This window comes from Amphiura filiformis, chromosome 19, assembly GCF_039555335.1.
Source record: "Amphiura filiformis chromosome 19, Afil_fr2py, whole genome shotgun sequence".
Lineage (NCBI taxonomy): Eukaryota > Metazoa > Echinodermata > Ophiuroidea > Amphilepidida > Amphiuridae > Amphiura > Amphiura filiformis.
The window spans coordinates 13897899-13912924 of record NC_092646.1 but is presented as its reverse complement, the minus strand read 5'-3'; the positions used below and the strand labels follow the sequence as shown (position 1 = coordinate 13912924).

Sequence of the window (15026 nt, the reverse complement as noted above, 5' to 3'; positions counted from 1 at the left end):
TGTATGGCATTCACCATACCGTACTACCGTAAAGATTCGCCTAATGGCGCACATGGAATAGGGTCCCTTGCCTAAGGGTAAATTTCACATACAAATAGCTCCCTCCTCTGAAAATCCAAACAATAATTAATTAAGGATCCTTATTTGCTGTGGGATTTTTGCAGGAGGGCACATACTGCCTATTAATATAATACGGTTATGTCAAGGGAACCCAATGCGCAATTATGCGAATCTTTATGTTATAATGGTACCATTGAGGCAATGTGCCAACTATTTTCTTCGCTGATTGTTGGTGAAAAACTGTTCGGATTGTTATCTTGTCTGTTAGCCCATGACCTTGTTTGTCAAGTTGTTTGTTTGTTTGTTTGTTTGTTTGTTTGGTAACTCACCTGCCATGGGAGGACCAATCATCATAGGAAATGACATCAATCCCAGCACACAACCAATACCCTGAGAAGCCTTCTCCTTGCCGACTAAATCAAATGCGACGGGTCCCATCATTGCTACAAAACAACCATCGAATATGCCCATGACTAGCGTAATAGCAATCAGTGTACCGTAATGGACGGCAACTGGGAGAAGAGTTGTACAAACGCCCATGATCAGGTACGAGAGTTGTTGGAGTTGCACACGGTTTTTGATGCGTGGTGAGTCGCTGATGTAACCGAAGAAAAGACGACCGATGCCGGAGGTGGCACCGATGCAAGTGATGAGCAATTCGGCATTGTAACCTGGTAGAATGTCATTGGTGTGTTTGACCTGCAAGGTGGTATAAGAATGATGTAAAAATGAAGGTTTATTATTGCAACTGTGCACTTGACCATTTCATAAAAAGAAATATGATATTCTGATTGTGAACAACCTTGTCCCAGCAAGTCCCTTTTAAAGGGTTTTTTATTATTGCGATTACATAATGTATTGTGTCCAGTAGAATGACGTACTGACACACCTCCCAAAGGTTTCTGCTAGCCTCCTCCGCAACCAGTTTGGTTCAAGTGGAACCTAACTGGCTGCGGAAGAGACTAGTTTTTTTGCAAAATCATGTAAAATCCGCCCACTTGTTTCAAATCTACATCAGGAGGGGGATCAGGAGCCATCATTGGCACGAGCTGCCGGAGCTGAAGACCCCGCTGAAGACCAATAGAAAGGCACCAGAAATACTTCCGATATAATATATACTAGTCCTATAACTGGAAGCAAGTCTTTACAAAACAGGTACCAAACTGAGGACCCTCCATTTCCCATTGACAAGCGCCCTGCTACCAACTTATAGAAACGAGGACAATTATTGTGCGGCCTAAAACAGGCCGAAAAAGATTTTTTTTAAAAATAAATAAGGGCCAAAAACACGCGTTGCAGAAATGCCGAAATTTTAAAATATAAAATTCAAAATAACATTCGCTGCATCGATATCAACTTCATCATATTCAATGATATTATATAATAGACAACCCTATTTCTGACGAGAAACCTGATTTCTTGATTAAGGTTTGTATAGATCGAAAGTCGAAAAAACATACAACCCCCCCCCAAATAAAACCCCAAAACCATGGAGATAGACCTATTATTATTTTAACGGAGAAAGCCACGCTTTTCGTTAAACTTGGCGTTTCAAATTGGTAAAACTACATTCCTGAAGGGGAATACCTATTAGCTCAGACTAGCATGGTTTGTTGATTTCAAAGATCATGTTCCTGAAAAACCTGGTTTTCGGCGAAAAACAATTTGGCATTGGACTCCGTTCGTAAACCTTTTTCTTTTTTCGTTTTGAATTTGTAAACCAGGTTTATCTCCGCTGTGTAAAACACTTTTCATATAAAAAACATTATTACGTCGTACGTGCTTCACGCCATACAGATACATACATTGTAGCTTGCCTTCTACAAGTTTAAAGTGGTTAAAAGGTTTTGCTAGGGGGAGACCGGCATGACGTTCTTTGATCTAGGCCAGGAATCTATATAGGGAAACTGAGTGAAAAAAAATCATCACTTATAGACATGATAAAGATGACTTGTAATTTTGGCACTCTTTGAAAATTCTTGCGAATATTTAAAGTATACAAAATTAAAAATATTGAAGGTTGAGTAGTACAATGGTAGGCCCTAGTGTAAGAATATTGTCATGAGGTGAATATGGCCTAAAGAAGGACAGGACAGGGGTAGGCCCTAATTGTGACTTTCAGGCGGGGCGGGGGGATTTTACGAAAATGGTCAAAATTGGCCTAAAATGGCTTAAAAATCTACAATATCACGACGGCCAGGACAGGCCTACAATTAATCGTAGATCTAAAGAGATCAAAGGTCATTGAACTTCCTATACGTGGTTAAATGTGTAGGCCGATTGATACTAATTAATTAATATCTAGGCGACTTCATCCTCAGGCCTACTGACTTTAGCAGGAAATGTAAGCAAGCGAATAAAGATATCCCTCGAAACGTCATATCTTGCACACCGGTGATTGTGCAACTGTTTGGTTACAAGTCAAAATTCAGGGAAAAGTCCATGCATTATTCCGTTAGTCCGAAAAGGGTTGAAGAACCTTTAATGGTTCTCTGAAGAACCTTTAAAGGTGCCCTCTGGAGTGTATAGGATTAGGGTTAGAATCAGGGCTTAGGTTATATAGGTCATGTAGGTTAGAGCTAGGGTAAAGTTTAGGGTTAGGGAAAGGATTAGGGTTTACCAAGTTATTGGGTTTAATTCGGGGACGTGTCCCCAACCTTTCGGCAAAATGATAGGCCTATTTCTATGTCTTTTTTATCCACTTTTTAAAAAACAATTCAGGCCGATTGCCCCCCTTCCATTCCATTGACGCTAACGAACTCTGTCGGACAGATGGGTGTGTTTGAGATCTTAGTGCAATCAACTCGCCCTCAAAACCAACTTTCGATCAAAAGTACCATTAACCAAATCTCACGACATTTGTTGTATTGTTTAATTAAAAGTTCACTTATGTGGAATTGTAATTAGTATTATAGACATGTGCACTATAAGATCTCAACAAGCTCGTCGGTCAAGACAGAAGGCATTAACCCTAATATGTTTGTATATTCATAAACTTGAACTTTTGGTTTGGGTCATTGAGCTACGCCGTTGGCAATGCGATTATCTTTTCGTTATCATTAAATGAACGATTTAATTACTGTTAAAAGGTTACGACTCTTGTTAACTTGTTAATGAGGCAATATACTGTTCTTTTCCTTCCTCTACAAATTTGGTTGCCCTGTGACGTCATCCGCATAAGTGCATCTACCCACTGCACTTCTTAACTGAAATTCGTTAGTTTCGATGATAGGGGTAAGTTATACAGAGAGGATATTGAACTAGTGATCAAAAGAGCAACTTGGGCCTGGTGAAAACTTGGCTAGAAACCGAGAAGTACGTTTAGAAGGGAAAACGTCTTCAAAGTTGGTGGATCCATCGATATACTTTATCTTAATATCGTTATGAGTTTTGCAGACTGTCGAATATCGATTCGTCTATTTGTTAAATTGGTGTTACGCGTGAATTCTCTTGAATTATCGGATAGGGGATCAAGCACTGTATGCCGCCCTCTTTGCTCACTTATCACGATGAATCACCGTTGCATAATTGGTATGCTGCCCTCTGTCTCTCTCCCAGAGATACCCTGTTCGCCAATTACTACGAATCGCTATTCGGCAGTCTGCCAAACTCAAACGATATTATAAACTGATAAAAGTACATGATACTCTTGACATTATACTTACCAAATGTGTAAACGGGACGAAGTAGCCGAATAGCCCAGCTGGTATTCCAATTACCCAGATTCTGTAATTCCGGATTTTCCATATAGATGTATCAAACACTCTCTTCAAAGATTGTTTTAACGTCCTTTTCTTTGGTCCGGACAACTTTTCATTTTTTTCCTTTTCCACTTCTGCGGAAAATTTTGTTTCTATCTGTTCGATTATTTCAATTGTGGTCATCACTGGTTGAAAAACTAAAGCACCCAACATCATAATAAAAGCGATGCCCGCAAGCACCCGTAACGTGTTAGCTAAACCAACTGCATCCAGAATTTGTTTCATTCCAAGCGGTAGTCCTATGGTGAAAATCCCGCTGCCAAAAGTAACCAGACCATTGGCTAAACCAAGTCTTCTTTTGAAATAAAGTCCTAAGATAAATAGCGATGGGTTGTATGCAATAGAGAAACCTACTCCAGTCATTAGACCATAAGTTAGATACATATATTCTACACGATGTACAAAAGAACTGCAGAGTAAGCCGGCTGTGGCAAGAGCGCCCCCAAGAACTCCAGCAAGACGACAGCCTAATTGATCCGTTACTACACTGGCGAATGGAGACAGCATGAAGGTTAACCCAGCACATACGGAACCAACCCAAGCTGAAAGAGAGAAGAACAAAAGAACAAAAAGAAAAATGTTAGATATATTGTATATACACTGCAAAAAGTGTGTTTAGGAATTAAACACTTTTCTAAACACTATCTTGCACCATGTTTTTAAACATGTTTAAATGCTACACATGTTTAGGAATTTGATGGGCTGTGTTTAGGAAATTTGACATTGGTGTTTAGGAATCAAACATGTTTAGAAATGTGTTTAGACATTGGTGTTTAGGAATCGAACATGTTTAGAAATGTGGTGCAAGAAAAGTGTTTTATTCCTAAAAACCAATGTCAAATTCCAAAACATCATGTGTTAAATTCCATCAAACTAACATGTGTAGCATTTAAACATGTTTAAAAACATGGTGCAAGATAGTGTTTAGAAAAGTGTTTAATTCCTAAACACACTTTTTGCAGTGCGCTGTCTGCACACCCCATCACGTCAAGTGCCCCGAGATGGAGCGGTTAGTAGCTATATATCAGGGCTGGCTGCCACTATAGGGTTTAGGAATCAAGCATGTTTAGAATGTGGTGCAAGAATAGTGTTTAATTCCTAAACACGCTTTTTGCAGTGTACTCTTTAATATTACTGAATTCTATTTTGTTGAAGCTAGAGTTTCGCATAATGCCGAATACCGATTCGTCCCTTTATTAAATTCATGTCACGCATGACTTCTCTTGAATTTGATGACAGGGTAGAGATCCAGAGGGCAGACATGATTGGTTATCGGTGCAGTGCCGCACCGTCTGATCCCTGTTCAAGAGAATTCATGCATGCGTAACGTGAATTTAAAGAGGCGAATCGAAAATCGGCATTCTGCCAATTCCATATCGATATAATTAGCCTTTTGGATGTATGGTGTACACAAGATCAGGGAGCAGTATTCAAGATGTTCAAAGTGGATAAAATCCAGTAAATTCAAACAAAGGCTGAACGACTTAAGGGCTGGGGTATGAACGTTTGGACAGTATTTATTTTGGAACATCAGAGCACATCAGACATATCGAATTGCATTCTGAATATGTCATTCTGATATCAAATATTTTTGATTTTTTGAAATTCGCAATTTAATACACATTTTATGGCAAATCATTAAAAATTGATATTTTTGATACTTAACAGTACTTGAAGTAAACTTTAGAAATCTGATGATTTATACTTAAAGTGTATGTAGGTGGGATAAAAGCCGACGATCAATTGAAAATTTTGACCTTTCGTATCGAAGATATGGATTTTTTTTCCCAAAAAAAAAAAAAAAAAAATTAGGTCTTTTTGGAAAAAAAATCCATATCTTCAATATGAAAGGTCAAAATTTTCAATTGACCGTCGGCTTTTCCTCCCTGCTAGATACACTTTAAGAATATAACATTAGATTTATATAATTTACTTCGAGGACTGTTATATATCAAAAATTTGAAAAATATCAAATTTTTATAATTTGTCATAAAATTTGTATTATATTGTGATTTTCAAAAATGAAAATTATTTGATATCAGAAAGACATGCTTCGTATTCAGAATGCAATTCGATAGGTCTGAGGTGCTCTCATGTCCCACAAAAATACTGTCGAAACGCAATAAACGCTCATTTTAGATCCCTTAATGACATTTTCTGTTAATAAACAACACACACACCCACCCACCCCCACACACAAAGAAGTTTGATATTTCAAGAAATCTACATGGCCTATAACGTTTTGTGCGTGCATATCTCATTAGGCACCACCATTTTCATCACAGACTATAGGTTAATTTCCAAATAATTTTTCCTGTTTTTGTTTGTTAGTTTGTTTTTGCTTGTCTGTTATTCCTTTGGCATACATACTCATAATCGAAAGGTTGCGGGTTCGAGCCCCGGCGACGTCATGGTGTTGTGCCCTTGAGTAAGGCACTTTATCTCCATTACTCCTCTCCACCCAGGTGTAAATGGGTACCGGCATTCTTACCCCCCCCCCCCCCCACACAACAACATTTCACGGTGGAGTCTGGCCTAATCGCCAACGCCAAGAGAGATGGGCACTCCGTCCTGTAAATACAGGTTCGACTCCTTTAACTTTTTTTGCATAGTGAGTGGAACAGGCATTTTAACGTATACGCGTAAATGCAGTGCAAGGTAAGACGGTATCGACAGACTAACTGCACCTCACCAACTTATCCTGAAATCTAGGATTGAGGATAACAGATATCAGAACCGGGGAGGGTGGCCCCTATAGCTCTGACACCTAACGTGCACGGATATGACTCTTCCTGTACACGGAGCTAAGAGCTTTACTTTCCGAACCACGCGTGTGGGGGTGAGAAGAATTTCTACAATATTAGGGGGCCTATATTCTGTAAAGTAACTGAACACAATTATCGGAACATTTTGGAAGAGGAAGAGAATCCTCAAAGGAGGCAAGCCCATCGTTTGGAGCTGTTTGGAATACTCGCCGCGCATATTCTCCCGGCCGACAGCGCAACGCATTTTCGGTCATCTCACCCTAATAAGGATAAGAATAAGGAGAAATAACCATTGTTCTAATCATTCTAGCCATGGCTAGAATAGGCCTACTTTGTTCTAATTAACAAGCTATAAAAGGAAACAATTAGGCGATATATATTTCCGATTAATTAAGTCAGATTGTAGTTTGGCATGCATGCATTACTATCAGTGACCATTAGTCACTAAGGACATTCAACTCTTGTCTTTAGGAAACCGACTTCCATCCATAAGATATGACAGGATATGTACACGGCCTTCAAGACCACCTTGGCTCTATGGACATGATGGACTGAAGTTCTCACGGAAGTTCTACAATATAAGTTCGTCCTTGAAGTTCGTCCGTCGAAAAGGATTCCTTTGCCAAAAACTATAAACATAGGATGTTTAAAAGTCAGGGAACAGACGAACCACGAAAGTCAACGGTTCTAGTCGGACGGAGATTCGGAAGTCCATATGCCGTTCGTGAACTTGCGTGGTTCGTCTGCTGTCTCAGTGTCTGGGTCTTTGTAGCACTCGCATATATTGGCATGCGTATTTGCCTCTCAATATAACCCATATTTTCCTGCAAATCTGTCACCCGATAACCCCATTTTTTCAGAAGTTTACACAAAAGAAATTTACACCAAATCTGCCCAATTTTGCGCGGAATGGAAGCGCGCATTTTCAACAAATTTAACATTTTTATATCCATTTTAGCTTCAAAATTGCAAATTTTCGAACACAGTTTTGCACATTTTGGTCCAGAAAGTTATTTTTTCACATTCAATGACACCCAATTTGGGATCCCACACTGAATGACCTCCATTTTCTTGGAGCCGACCATTGAATGACCCCAGTTTTTCGATAAAACCCCCACTGATACAGACGCGTGTCGTACTCCATGTACTCCGGTAGGCACAGGTAAGTCACTTTTATATTCGGTTTAGCTCACATTTTGCGCGAGTCAAAAAGTTGGCAAGTTTCTAAATTCAGGCATTCCAGCAACATATGGCAGCTATTGCAGAATGGAGTTTCATACACAATAGAAGACATACTGATAAACCTGCAGGTAAATTGCTCCTTTATGGTCGCCATCATCACATGTTTCATTGTCATTATGATTGTAAAGCCTAGCCTTTATAACCTTAAAACAATTGACCTCAACGGAACAGATGGTTCGGGGCTTTCTTATCATATTGAATTTATCTGCAGATTTCAATAGGCAGTAATAGATAGTACAGCTTTGTATCAATTAAAGTAAATAATTTAAATCTGAAACCTTTGTACTTTTCGACAGCAAGTCCAATTGTGGTGTTAATTATTTTACCCGGCATTGAAGACAATAACCTTGCATTCGTGTCGCATGTACCTTCAGTGAACCAGACTGACCTTTTTGTACTATTTTTTGAACTTTAAATTAAAAGTTAAAGTTAAAAAAATAGTACACAATTGTTTGAAAAAGGGAAATACATCACAATGATAAAAGTAAGTAAGGCGACGAGAGAAAAACATGTTCTACGGGCGGACGGACCTTTCAAGAAGGGTCGGTCGGTCGGGCGTTTTTTTTTCTTTTCTGGAGGCTAAAATTACCTTAAAATGTCACAAAATCTGAAAAATCTGATTTTTTTTTTGTGCACACATATTTTCTAAAACTGTTCACTATTTGCACCATAATCTATTTCATGCACACATCTCACAGAAGCTCACAAAAAAGTCCCGGAAAATTCAAGTATAGTTGATGAGACTCGTCCCCCTCCCGGGCTCCTCCCTCTAAATTGTAATGCTTTCACCGCCATTGACCATTTATTTGAGAATAAAGAACTGTGTAATATTTTTAATCGATCTTGCTGGATGAGGAGTGCATCAAGGATGTCTCCTATCACCAGTGCCTTTTACCAATTATGTAGAAATTATGGCGAGAGTGGAAGAGCAAGAGGGACGTTGAAACAAGAGTGGAAGAGGGACGTTGCATCACAGATCCTGGAAAATTTCTAGGATCTGTGGTTGCATCAAGACAAAAGTATTCAATTTGGTTTAGTTTGACATATGCTGTCAAAATTCAGTACCATGTGTGAAGACAGTTGACCTAACATCATCATCATCATATCTCGAAGTCTAAATATAGATAAGACAAATCTATAAACATGTTATCTTTATACAAACAAACTTATGCCGTATTGTGTATTGGCCGACACATACTTTTGAAATTCGCAATGTACACATTTTATGGCAAATCATTAAAATTGATATTTTTGATATTTAACAGTACTTGAAGTAAACTTTATAAATCTGATGATTTATACTTAAAGTGTATGTAGGTGGGATGAAAAGCCGACGATCAATTGAAAATTGTGACCTTTCGTAATGAAGATATGGATTTTTTTTCCCAAAACACCAAAAAAAAAGGTCTTTTGGGGAAAAAAATCCATATCTTCAATATAAAAGGTCAAAATTTTAAACTGATCGTCGGCCTTGATGCACTCCTCATCCAGCAAGACAGTTGACCTAACATCATCATCATCATATCTCGAAGTCTAAATATAGATAAGACAAATCTATAAACATGTTATCTTTATACAAACAAACTTATGCCGTATTGTGTATTGGCCGACACATACTCGTTGTTACCGTTTATGCCTATATGCAAAATATATAATTCACCAAAATGACATTTACAAGTTGCATGAATTGTGACAAAATCAGACCAAAATACATAAAAAAAAAGAAGAAAATAATGATTTTGGTTCAAAGATAATTTGGTGTGAATGGTGTCCTTATGCCTGCCACTGCTGCTAGCACAGACATTGACAGATGTGGCAATGTTACTTGTACGGTAACTCTGTGAGGCCACGAGTTGACGAGATAAAAAAGCGAGCATGCATAATGAGTGAGTTATTATGTTGTTAGACTATGCCATAGTCGAATTTTATTAAAAATATGTTATTATTAGTCATGATGAACCCATTTCGTTGAACTCAAAATTATACTGATGTTTATTAAAATTAAAGTATTCAACAGTAAAATGGTCATAAAGAGTTAAAAAATATCAGATGATTAGTGACAATAAAAGTAATTGAATGCAACATTATCTTGCATAATTATAATGGCTCACTTTAATACTGAACAATTCTGATTTTGGAATCTACCAGTTTATTGATAGCGAACCCCGACTTGGGAAGCTAACAAAGAGAGGGAGTAGGGTGACTGAAAAGATCAGATGTGAAAATCTATCAATTGTGCACACATTAATTAAATTAGAGTTTTAAGCTTAAATACACTATCCAGACTATTATGTTGTTGACGAGATAATTTTAAGAATTAAATTACGATAAATCACAAATTCATAAATTCACCATTAGTCATGTAAATTATAAGTCATAAAAATATGTTGAAATTATGCAAATTAATGTGAAATGCTATTCCTGTTCTTTTAGCATTATAAAAGGCCTACATTATGTCGCCATTATGTTTCTTGAATAACAAAATTATATCTTGTATGACTGAGTCGAATTGGACCTTTTTGACTAATTAAGTTTTACTATGTGGAGAATTTTTTAACATTTTCCTCTTTAACTCAAGAAAACCTATCGATTTGTTAATTGAAATTCTCAGTAAATTTCCTTCTACATATACATACCACACTTTTAAGGTTTGATTTTTGAGAAAACTTAAGGGGTGGGGTATGAACGTTTGGACAGTATTTATTGTGGGACATTAGAGCACATCAGACATATCGAATTGCATTCTGAATACGAAGAATGTCCTTCTGATATCAAATAATTTTGATTTTTTGAAATTCGCAATGTACACATTTTATGGCAAATCATTAAAATTGATATTTTTGATATTTAACAGTACTTGAAGTAAACTTTATAAATCTGATGATTTATACTTAAAGTGTATGTAGGTGGGATGAAAAGCCGACGATCAATTGAAAATTGTGACCTTTCGTAATGAAGATATGGATTTTTTCCCAAAACACCAAAAAAAAAAGGTCTTTTGGGAAAAAAAAATCCATATCTTCAATATAAAAGGTCAAAATTTTAAACTGATCGTCGGCCTTGATGCACTCCTCATCCAGCAAGACAGTTGACCTAACATCATCATCATCATATCTCGAAGTCTAAATATAGATAAGACAAATCTATAAACATGTTATCTTTATACAAACAAACTTATGCCGTATTGTGTATTGGCCGACACATACTCGTTGTTACCGTTTATGCCTATATGCAAAATATATAATTCACCAAAATGACATTTACAAGTTGCATGAATTGTGACAAAATCAGACCAAAATACATAAAAAAAAGAAGAAAATAATGATTTTGGTTCAAAGATAATTTGGTGTGAATGGTGTCCTTATGCCTGCCACTGCTGCTAGCACAGACATTGACAGATGTGGCAATGTTACTTGTACGGTAACTCTGTGAGGCCACGAGTTGACGAGATAAAAAAGCGAGCATGCATAATGAGTGAGTTATTATGTTGTTAGACTATGCCATAGTCGAATTTTATTAAAAATATGTTATTATTAGTCATGATGAACCCATTTCGTTGAACTCAAAATTATACTGATGTTTATTAAAATTAAAGTATTCAACAGTAAAATGGTCATAAAGAGTTAAAAAATATCAGATGATTAGTGACAATAAAAGTAATTGAATGCAACATTATCTTGCATAATTATAATGGCTCACTTTAATACTGAACAATTCTGATTTTGGAATCTACCAGTTTATTGATAGCGAACCCCGACTTGGGAAGCTAACAAAGAGAGGGAGTAGGGTGACTGAAAAGATCAGATGTGAAAATCTATCAATTGTGCACACATTAATTAAATTAGAGTTTTAAGCTTAAATACACTATCCAGACTATTATGTTGTTGACGAGATAATTTTAAGAATTAAATTACGATAAATCACAAATTCATAAATTCACCATTAGTCATGTAAATTATAAGTCATAAAAATATGTTGAAATTATGCAAATTAATGTGAAATGCTATTCCTGTTCTTTTAGCATTATAAAAAGGCCTACATTATTTCGCCATTATTTTTCTTGAATAACAAAATTATATCTTGTATGACTGAGTCGAATTGGACCTTTTTTGACTAATTAAGTTTTACTATGTGGAGAATTTTTTAACATTTTCCTCTTTAACTCAAGAAAACCTATCGATTTGTTAATTGAAATTCTCAGTAAATTTCCTTCTACATATACATACCACACTTTTAAGGTTTGATTTTTGAGAAAACTTAAGGGGTGGGGTATGAACGTTTGGACAGTATTTATTTTGGGACATTAGAGCACATCAGACATATCGAATTGCATTCTGAATACGAAGAATGTCATTCTGATATCAAATAATTTTGATTTTTTGAAATTCGCAATGTACACATTTTATGGCAAATCATTAAAAATTGATATTTTTGATATTTAACAGTACTTGAAGTAAACTTTATAAATCTGATGATTTATACTTAAAGTGTATGTAGGTGGGATGAAAGCCGACGATCAATTGAAAATTGTGACCTTTCGTATTGAAGATATGGATTTTTTTCCTCAAAACACCAAAAAAAAAAAAAAAAAAAAGGTCTTTTGGGGAAAAAATCCATATCTTCAATATAAAAGGTCAAAATTTTAAACTGATCGTCGGCTTTTCCTCCCAGCTACATACACTTTAAGAATACATGTATATCATCAGATTTATAAAATTTAATTCGAGGACTGTTATAATATCAAAAATGTGAAAAATATCAAATTTTAATAATTTGTCATAAAATTTGTATTATATCGTGAATTTCAAAAAATGAAAATTATTTGATATCAGAAAAACATGCTTCGTATTCAGAATGCAATTCGATACGTCTGAGGTGCTCTCATGTCCGACAAAAATACTGTCGAAACGCCATAAACGCTCATTCTAGATCCCTTAAGAGTGAGCCACATATCATGCATATATTACGGGGATCGAATGCACGCAAGGCTCCAAAACTCTCCATGCACGGAACTGTTTTTGATCTATTTTTGTGTGCAAATGCAGATAGCTACAAGATGAGACTTTGACAAACATTAGGGCCTAATGATTGATGAAAAACGTTTTAAAATACCACACATGATGCAGTCATGGTCCATGGCAAAGGCGATTCGACCTTTGTGGCATTAAACCCAGTTAACAGGAAATTAATCCAGTAAATCGATTCAGTAAAGCAAATAAGCTCATGCATTCGATCACTAACGGCAACCAGCTTCGGTCGATTACCCCAGCTGCAGCGTGTGTAAACTCTAATTTGCATAGAGGCTGTACGTGAAATTATTGATTGGCTCCAAACAAAGGATTTGAACCGGTGCACGTAATCATGGCGCAGTGCAGTCCATTCAATCAAATGTTGTCATCAACCTATTTGATCGCAGTGCATTGTTATGTGTGTGAGACGAACTGTCGCGGTTGATTGCAATCAAACAAACGATGTCTTACGTATTACTTTGTTCCGTGATGAAAATCGTGATGTTTTATTTAATCACTCTCGAAAAATGTATTTCTTTTGTAGGTCTATTACTTTGTTTTGTGATGAAAATCGTGATGTTTTATTTCATCACGCTTTAAAACAAACGATTTCTCATGTATTACTTTGTTTCGTGATGACAATTTTGATGTTTTATTTCATCACTCACGAAAAATTGATTTCTTATGTATTACTTTGTTTCGGGATGAAAATCGTGATGTTTTATTTCATCATCACGCTCTAAAACAAACGATTTCTTATGCATTATATTTGTTTTGTGATGAAAATCGTGATGTTTTATTTCATCACGCTCTAAACAATAATTATAGTTACATGCATTTCAAGAAAAAATCTTATTAAAACGGTAGGCCCTATGTTGTTTAGAAAAAATGTAGAAAGTGATGATGATGATGATGTCGATGATGATGATGATGATGATGATGATGATGATGATGTCTCCAAAAGTGTCCCGGTTTGTTTTTCTTGCCCTAAATCGTGCGTATCTATTAATAAGGCACTTCAATAATCAATAATCAGTCCCGTGACGGCCTCCACTAACTAGCTACTAACTTGGGTTTATGGGCGCTGATATTTCATGTTCACTGTCACTTATTTATCAGAAAAGTGCGACCCTTTGTCAATCACCTACAGTACCCAATTTCGGCATACTATATAAGACACTCATCATGATGATTGCCAGAGAATAGTTCAGATGTAGCTTGTACCGTTTTTTTGTGGCATCCTTCAGAAGTGAGCAGTCCGATACCAATATTTTCGGTCAAATCTCCATTCAATTAACACGGGGAGTTGGCTAGCTATGCCTTGCCCTCACTCATATTTTACAAAAGTGCGACTATTTCTGAACATCTAACCTAGCTGTAATTTTAGGTCATGTTAGAGAAATATATTTGCTAGAAGTTTGGAGAATACCTAACATATTGGCTGGTTATTTTTCACACAGTGATGTTAACTAGGCAAGTGCCCATTCTTGCAACGTACATCATTTGTAGGGGTCACGCGTCAATGGTGAGAGCACTGTGTATTGTGTATAGGAAAACGGACAGTAACTGCAGTATGTGAACATTATAGCTGTTTCTGGACCATGTTAGTTGACAATGTCATAACAGAATATTGCCCATGCCTAAAATCACGTGAACGACATTTCAACATGCTTTATTATTTGTTTCTGTTTGAGTAAATATGACTTATAAACAGTACCCTGGGAAGTCAATCGTCTTTTATCTTCTATTTATATCAGATGATTTAAATATCACTTTGCTATTGTGTTGAATAACGATGAAATATAATCTTGGATGAGTCCCAGATGACAGTCAAAACAAACTATCCCAGGTAATATTCATAAACACATCCATCCAAAACAAAAAGTATTATTTTTCGGGGGCCGGGGGCAAAGTCATCCAATTTTGCAAAAAATTGCCACAAAAAGTGGAACGTTTTTAAAATTTTGAGGTTTTTGCCTTTAAAATGTGGGAACGCAAACTGGGGGGGGGGGCATTAAGGGGGATGCCCCTTGCCCCTAGTAGTGCCGCCACTGGCTATTTCAGGTAAAATCCATATGCCCCCTATGTATATGCTATATGGAAGACGTGCATGACCTGATCTCCCGGCCCGCATAAGGAGGTGTGTATTTCACATGGAGCCACCCATTCAGGGTACCCCATTTAAAATT

General features: G+C 36.6%; 1 protein-coding gene across 1 annotated transcript in view; it reads right to left on the bottom strand.

Annotated features, from left to right (window-relative positions):
* Positions 1–15026, bottom strand: part of LOC140140956 (monocarboxylate transporter 10-like) — a 35341-nt gene that overhangs the window by 6641 nt on the left and 13674 nt on the right. Inside the window, exons 2-3 of the mRNA XM_072162722.1 lie at positions 3726–4363; positions 390–759 (exon numbers count right to left, since the gene is read on the bottom strand). Coding sequence (XP_072018823.1) covers positions 390–759; positions 3726–4363 — 1008 coding nt within the window. The remainder of the gene's footprint in view (positions 1–389; positions 760–3725; positions 4364–15026) is intronic.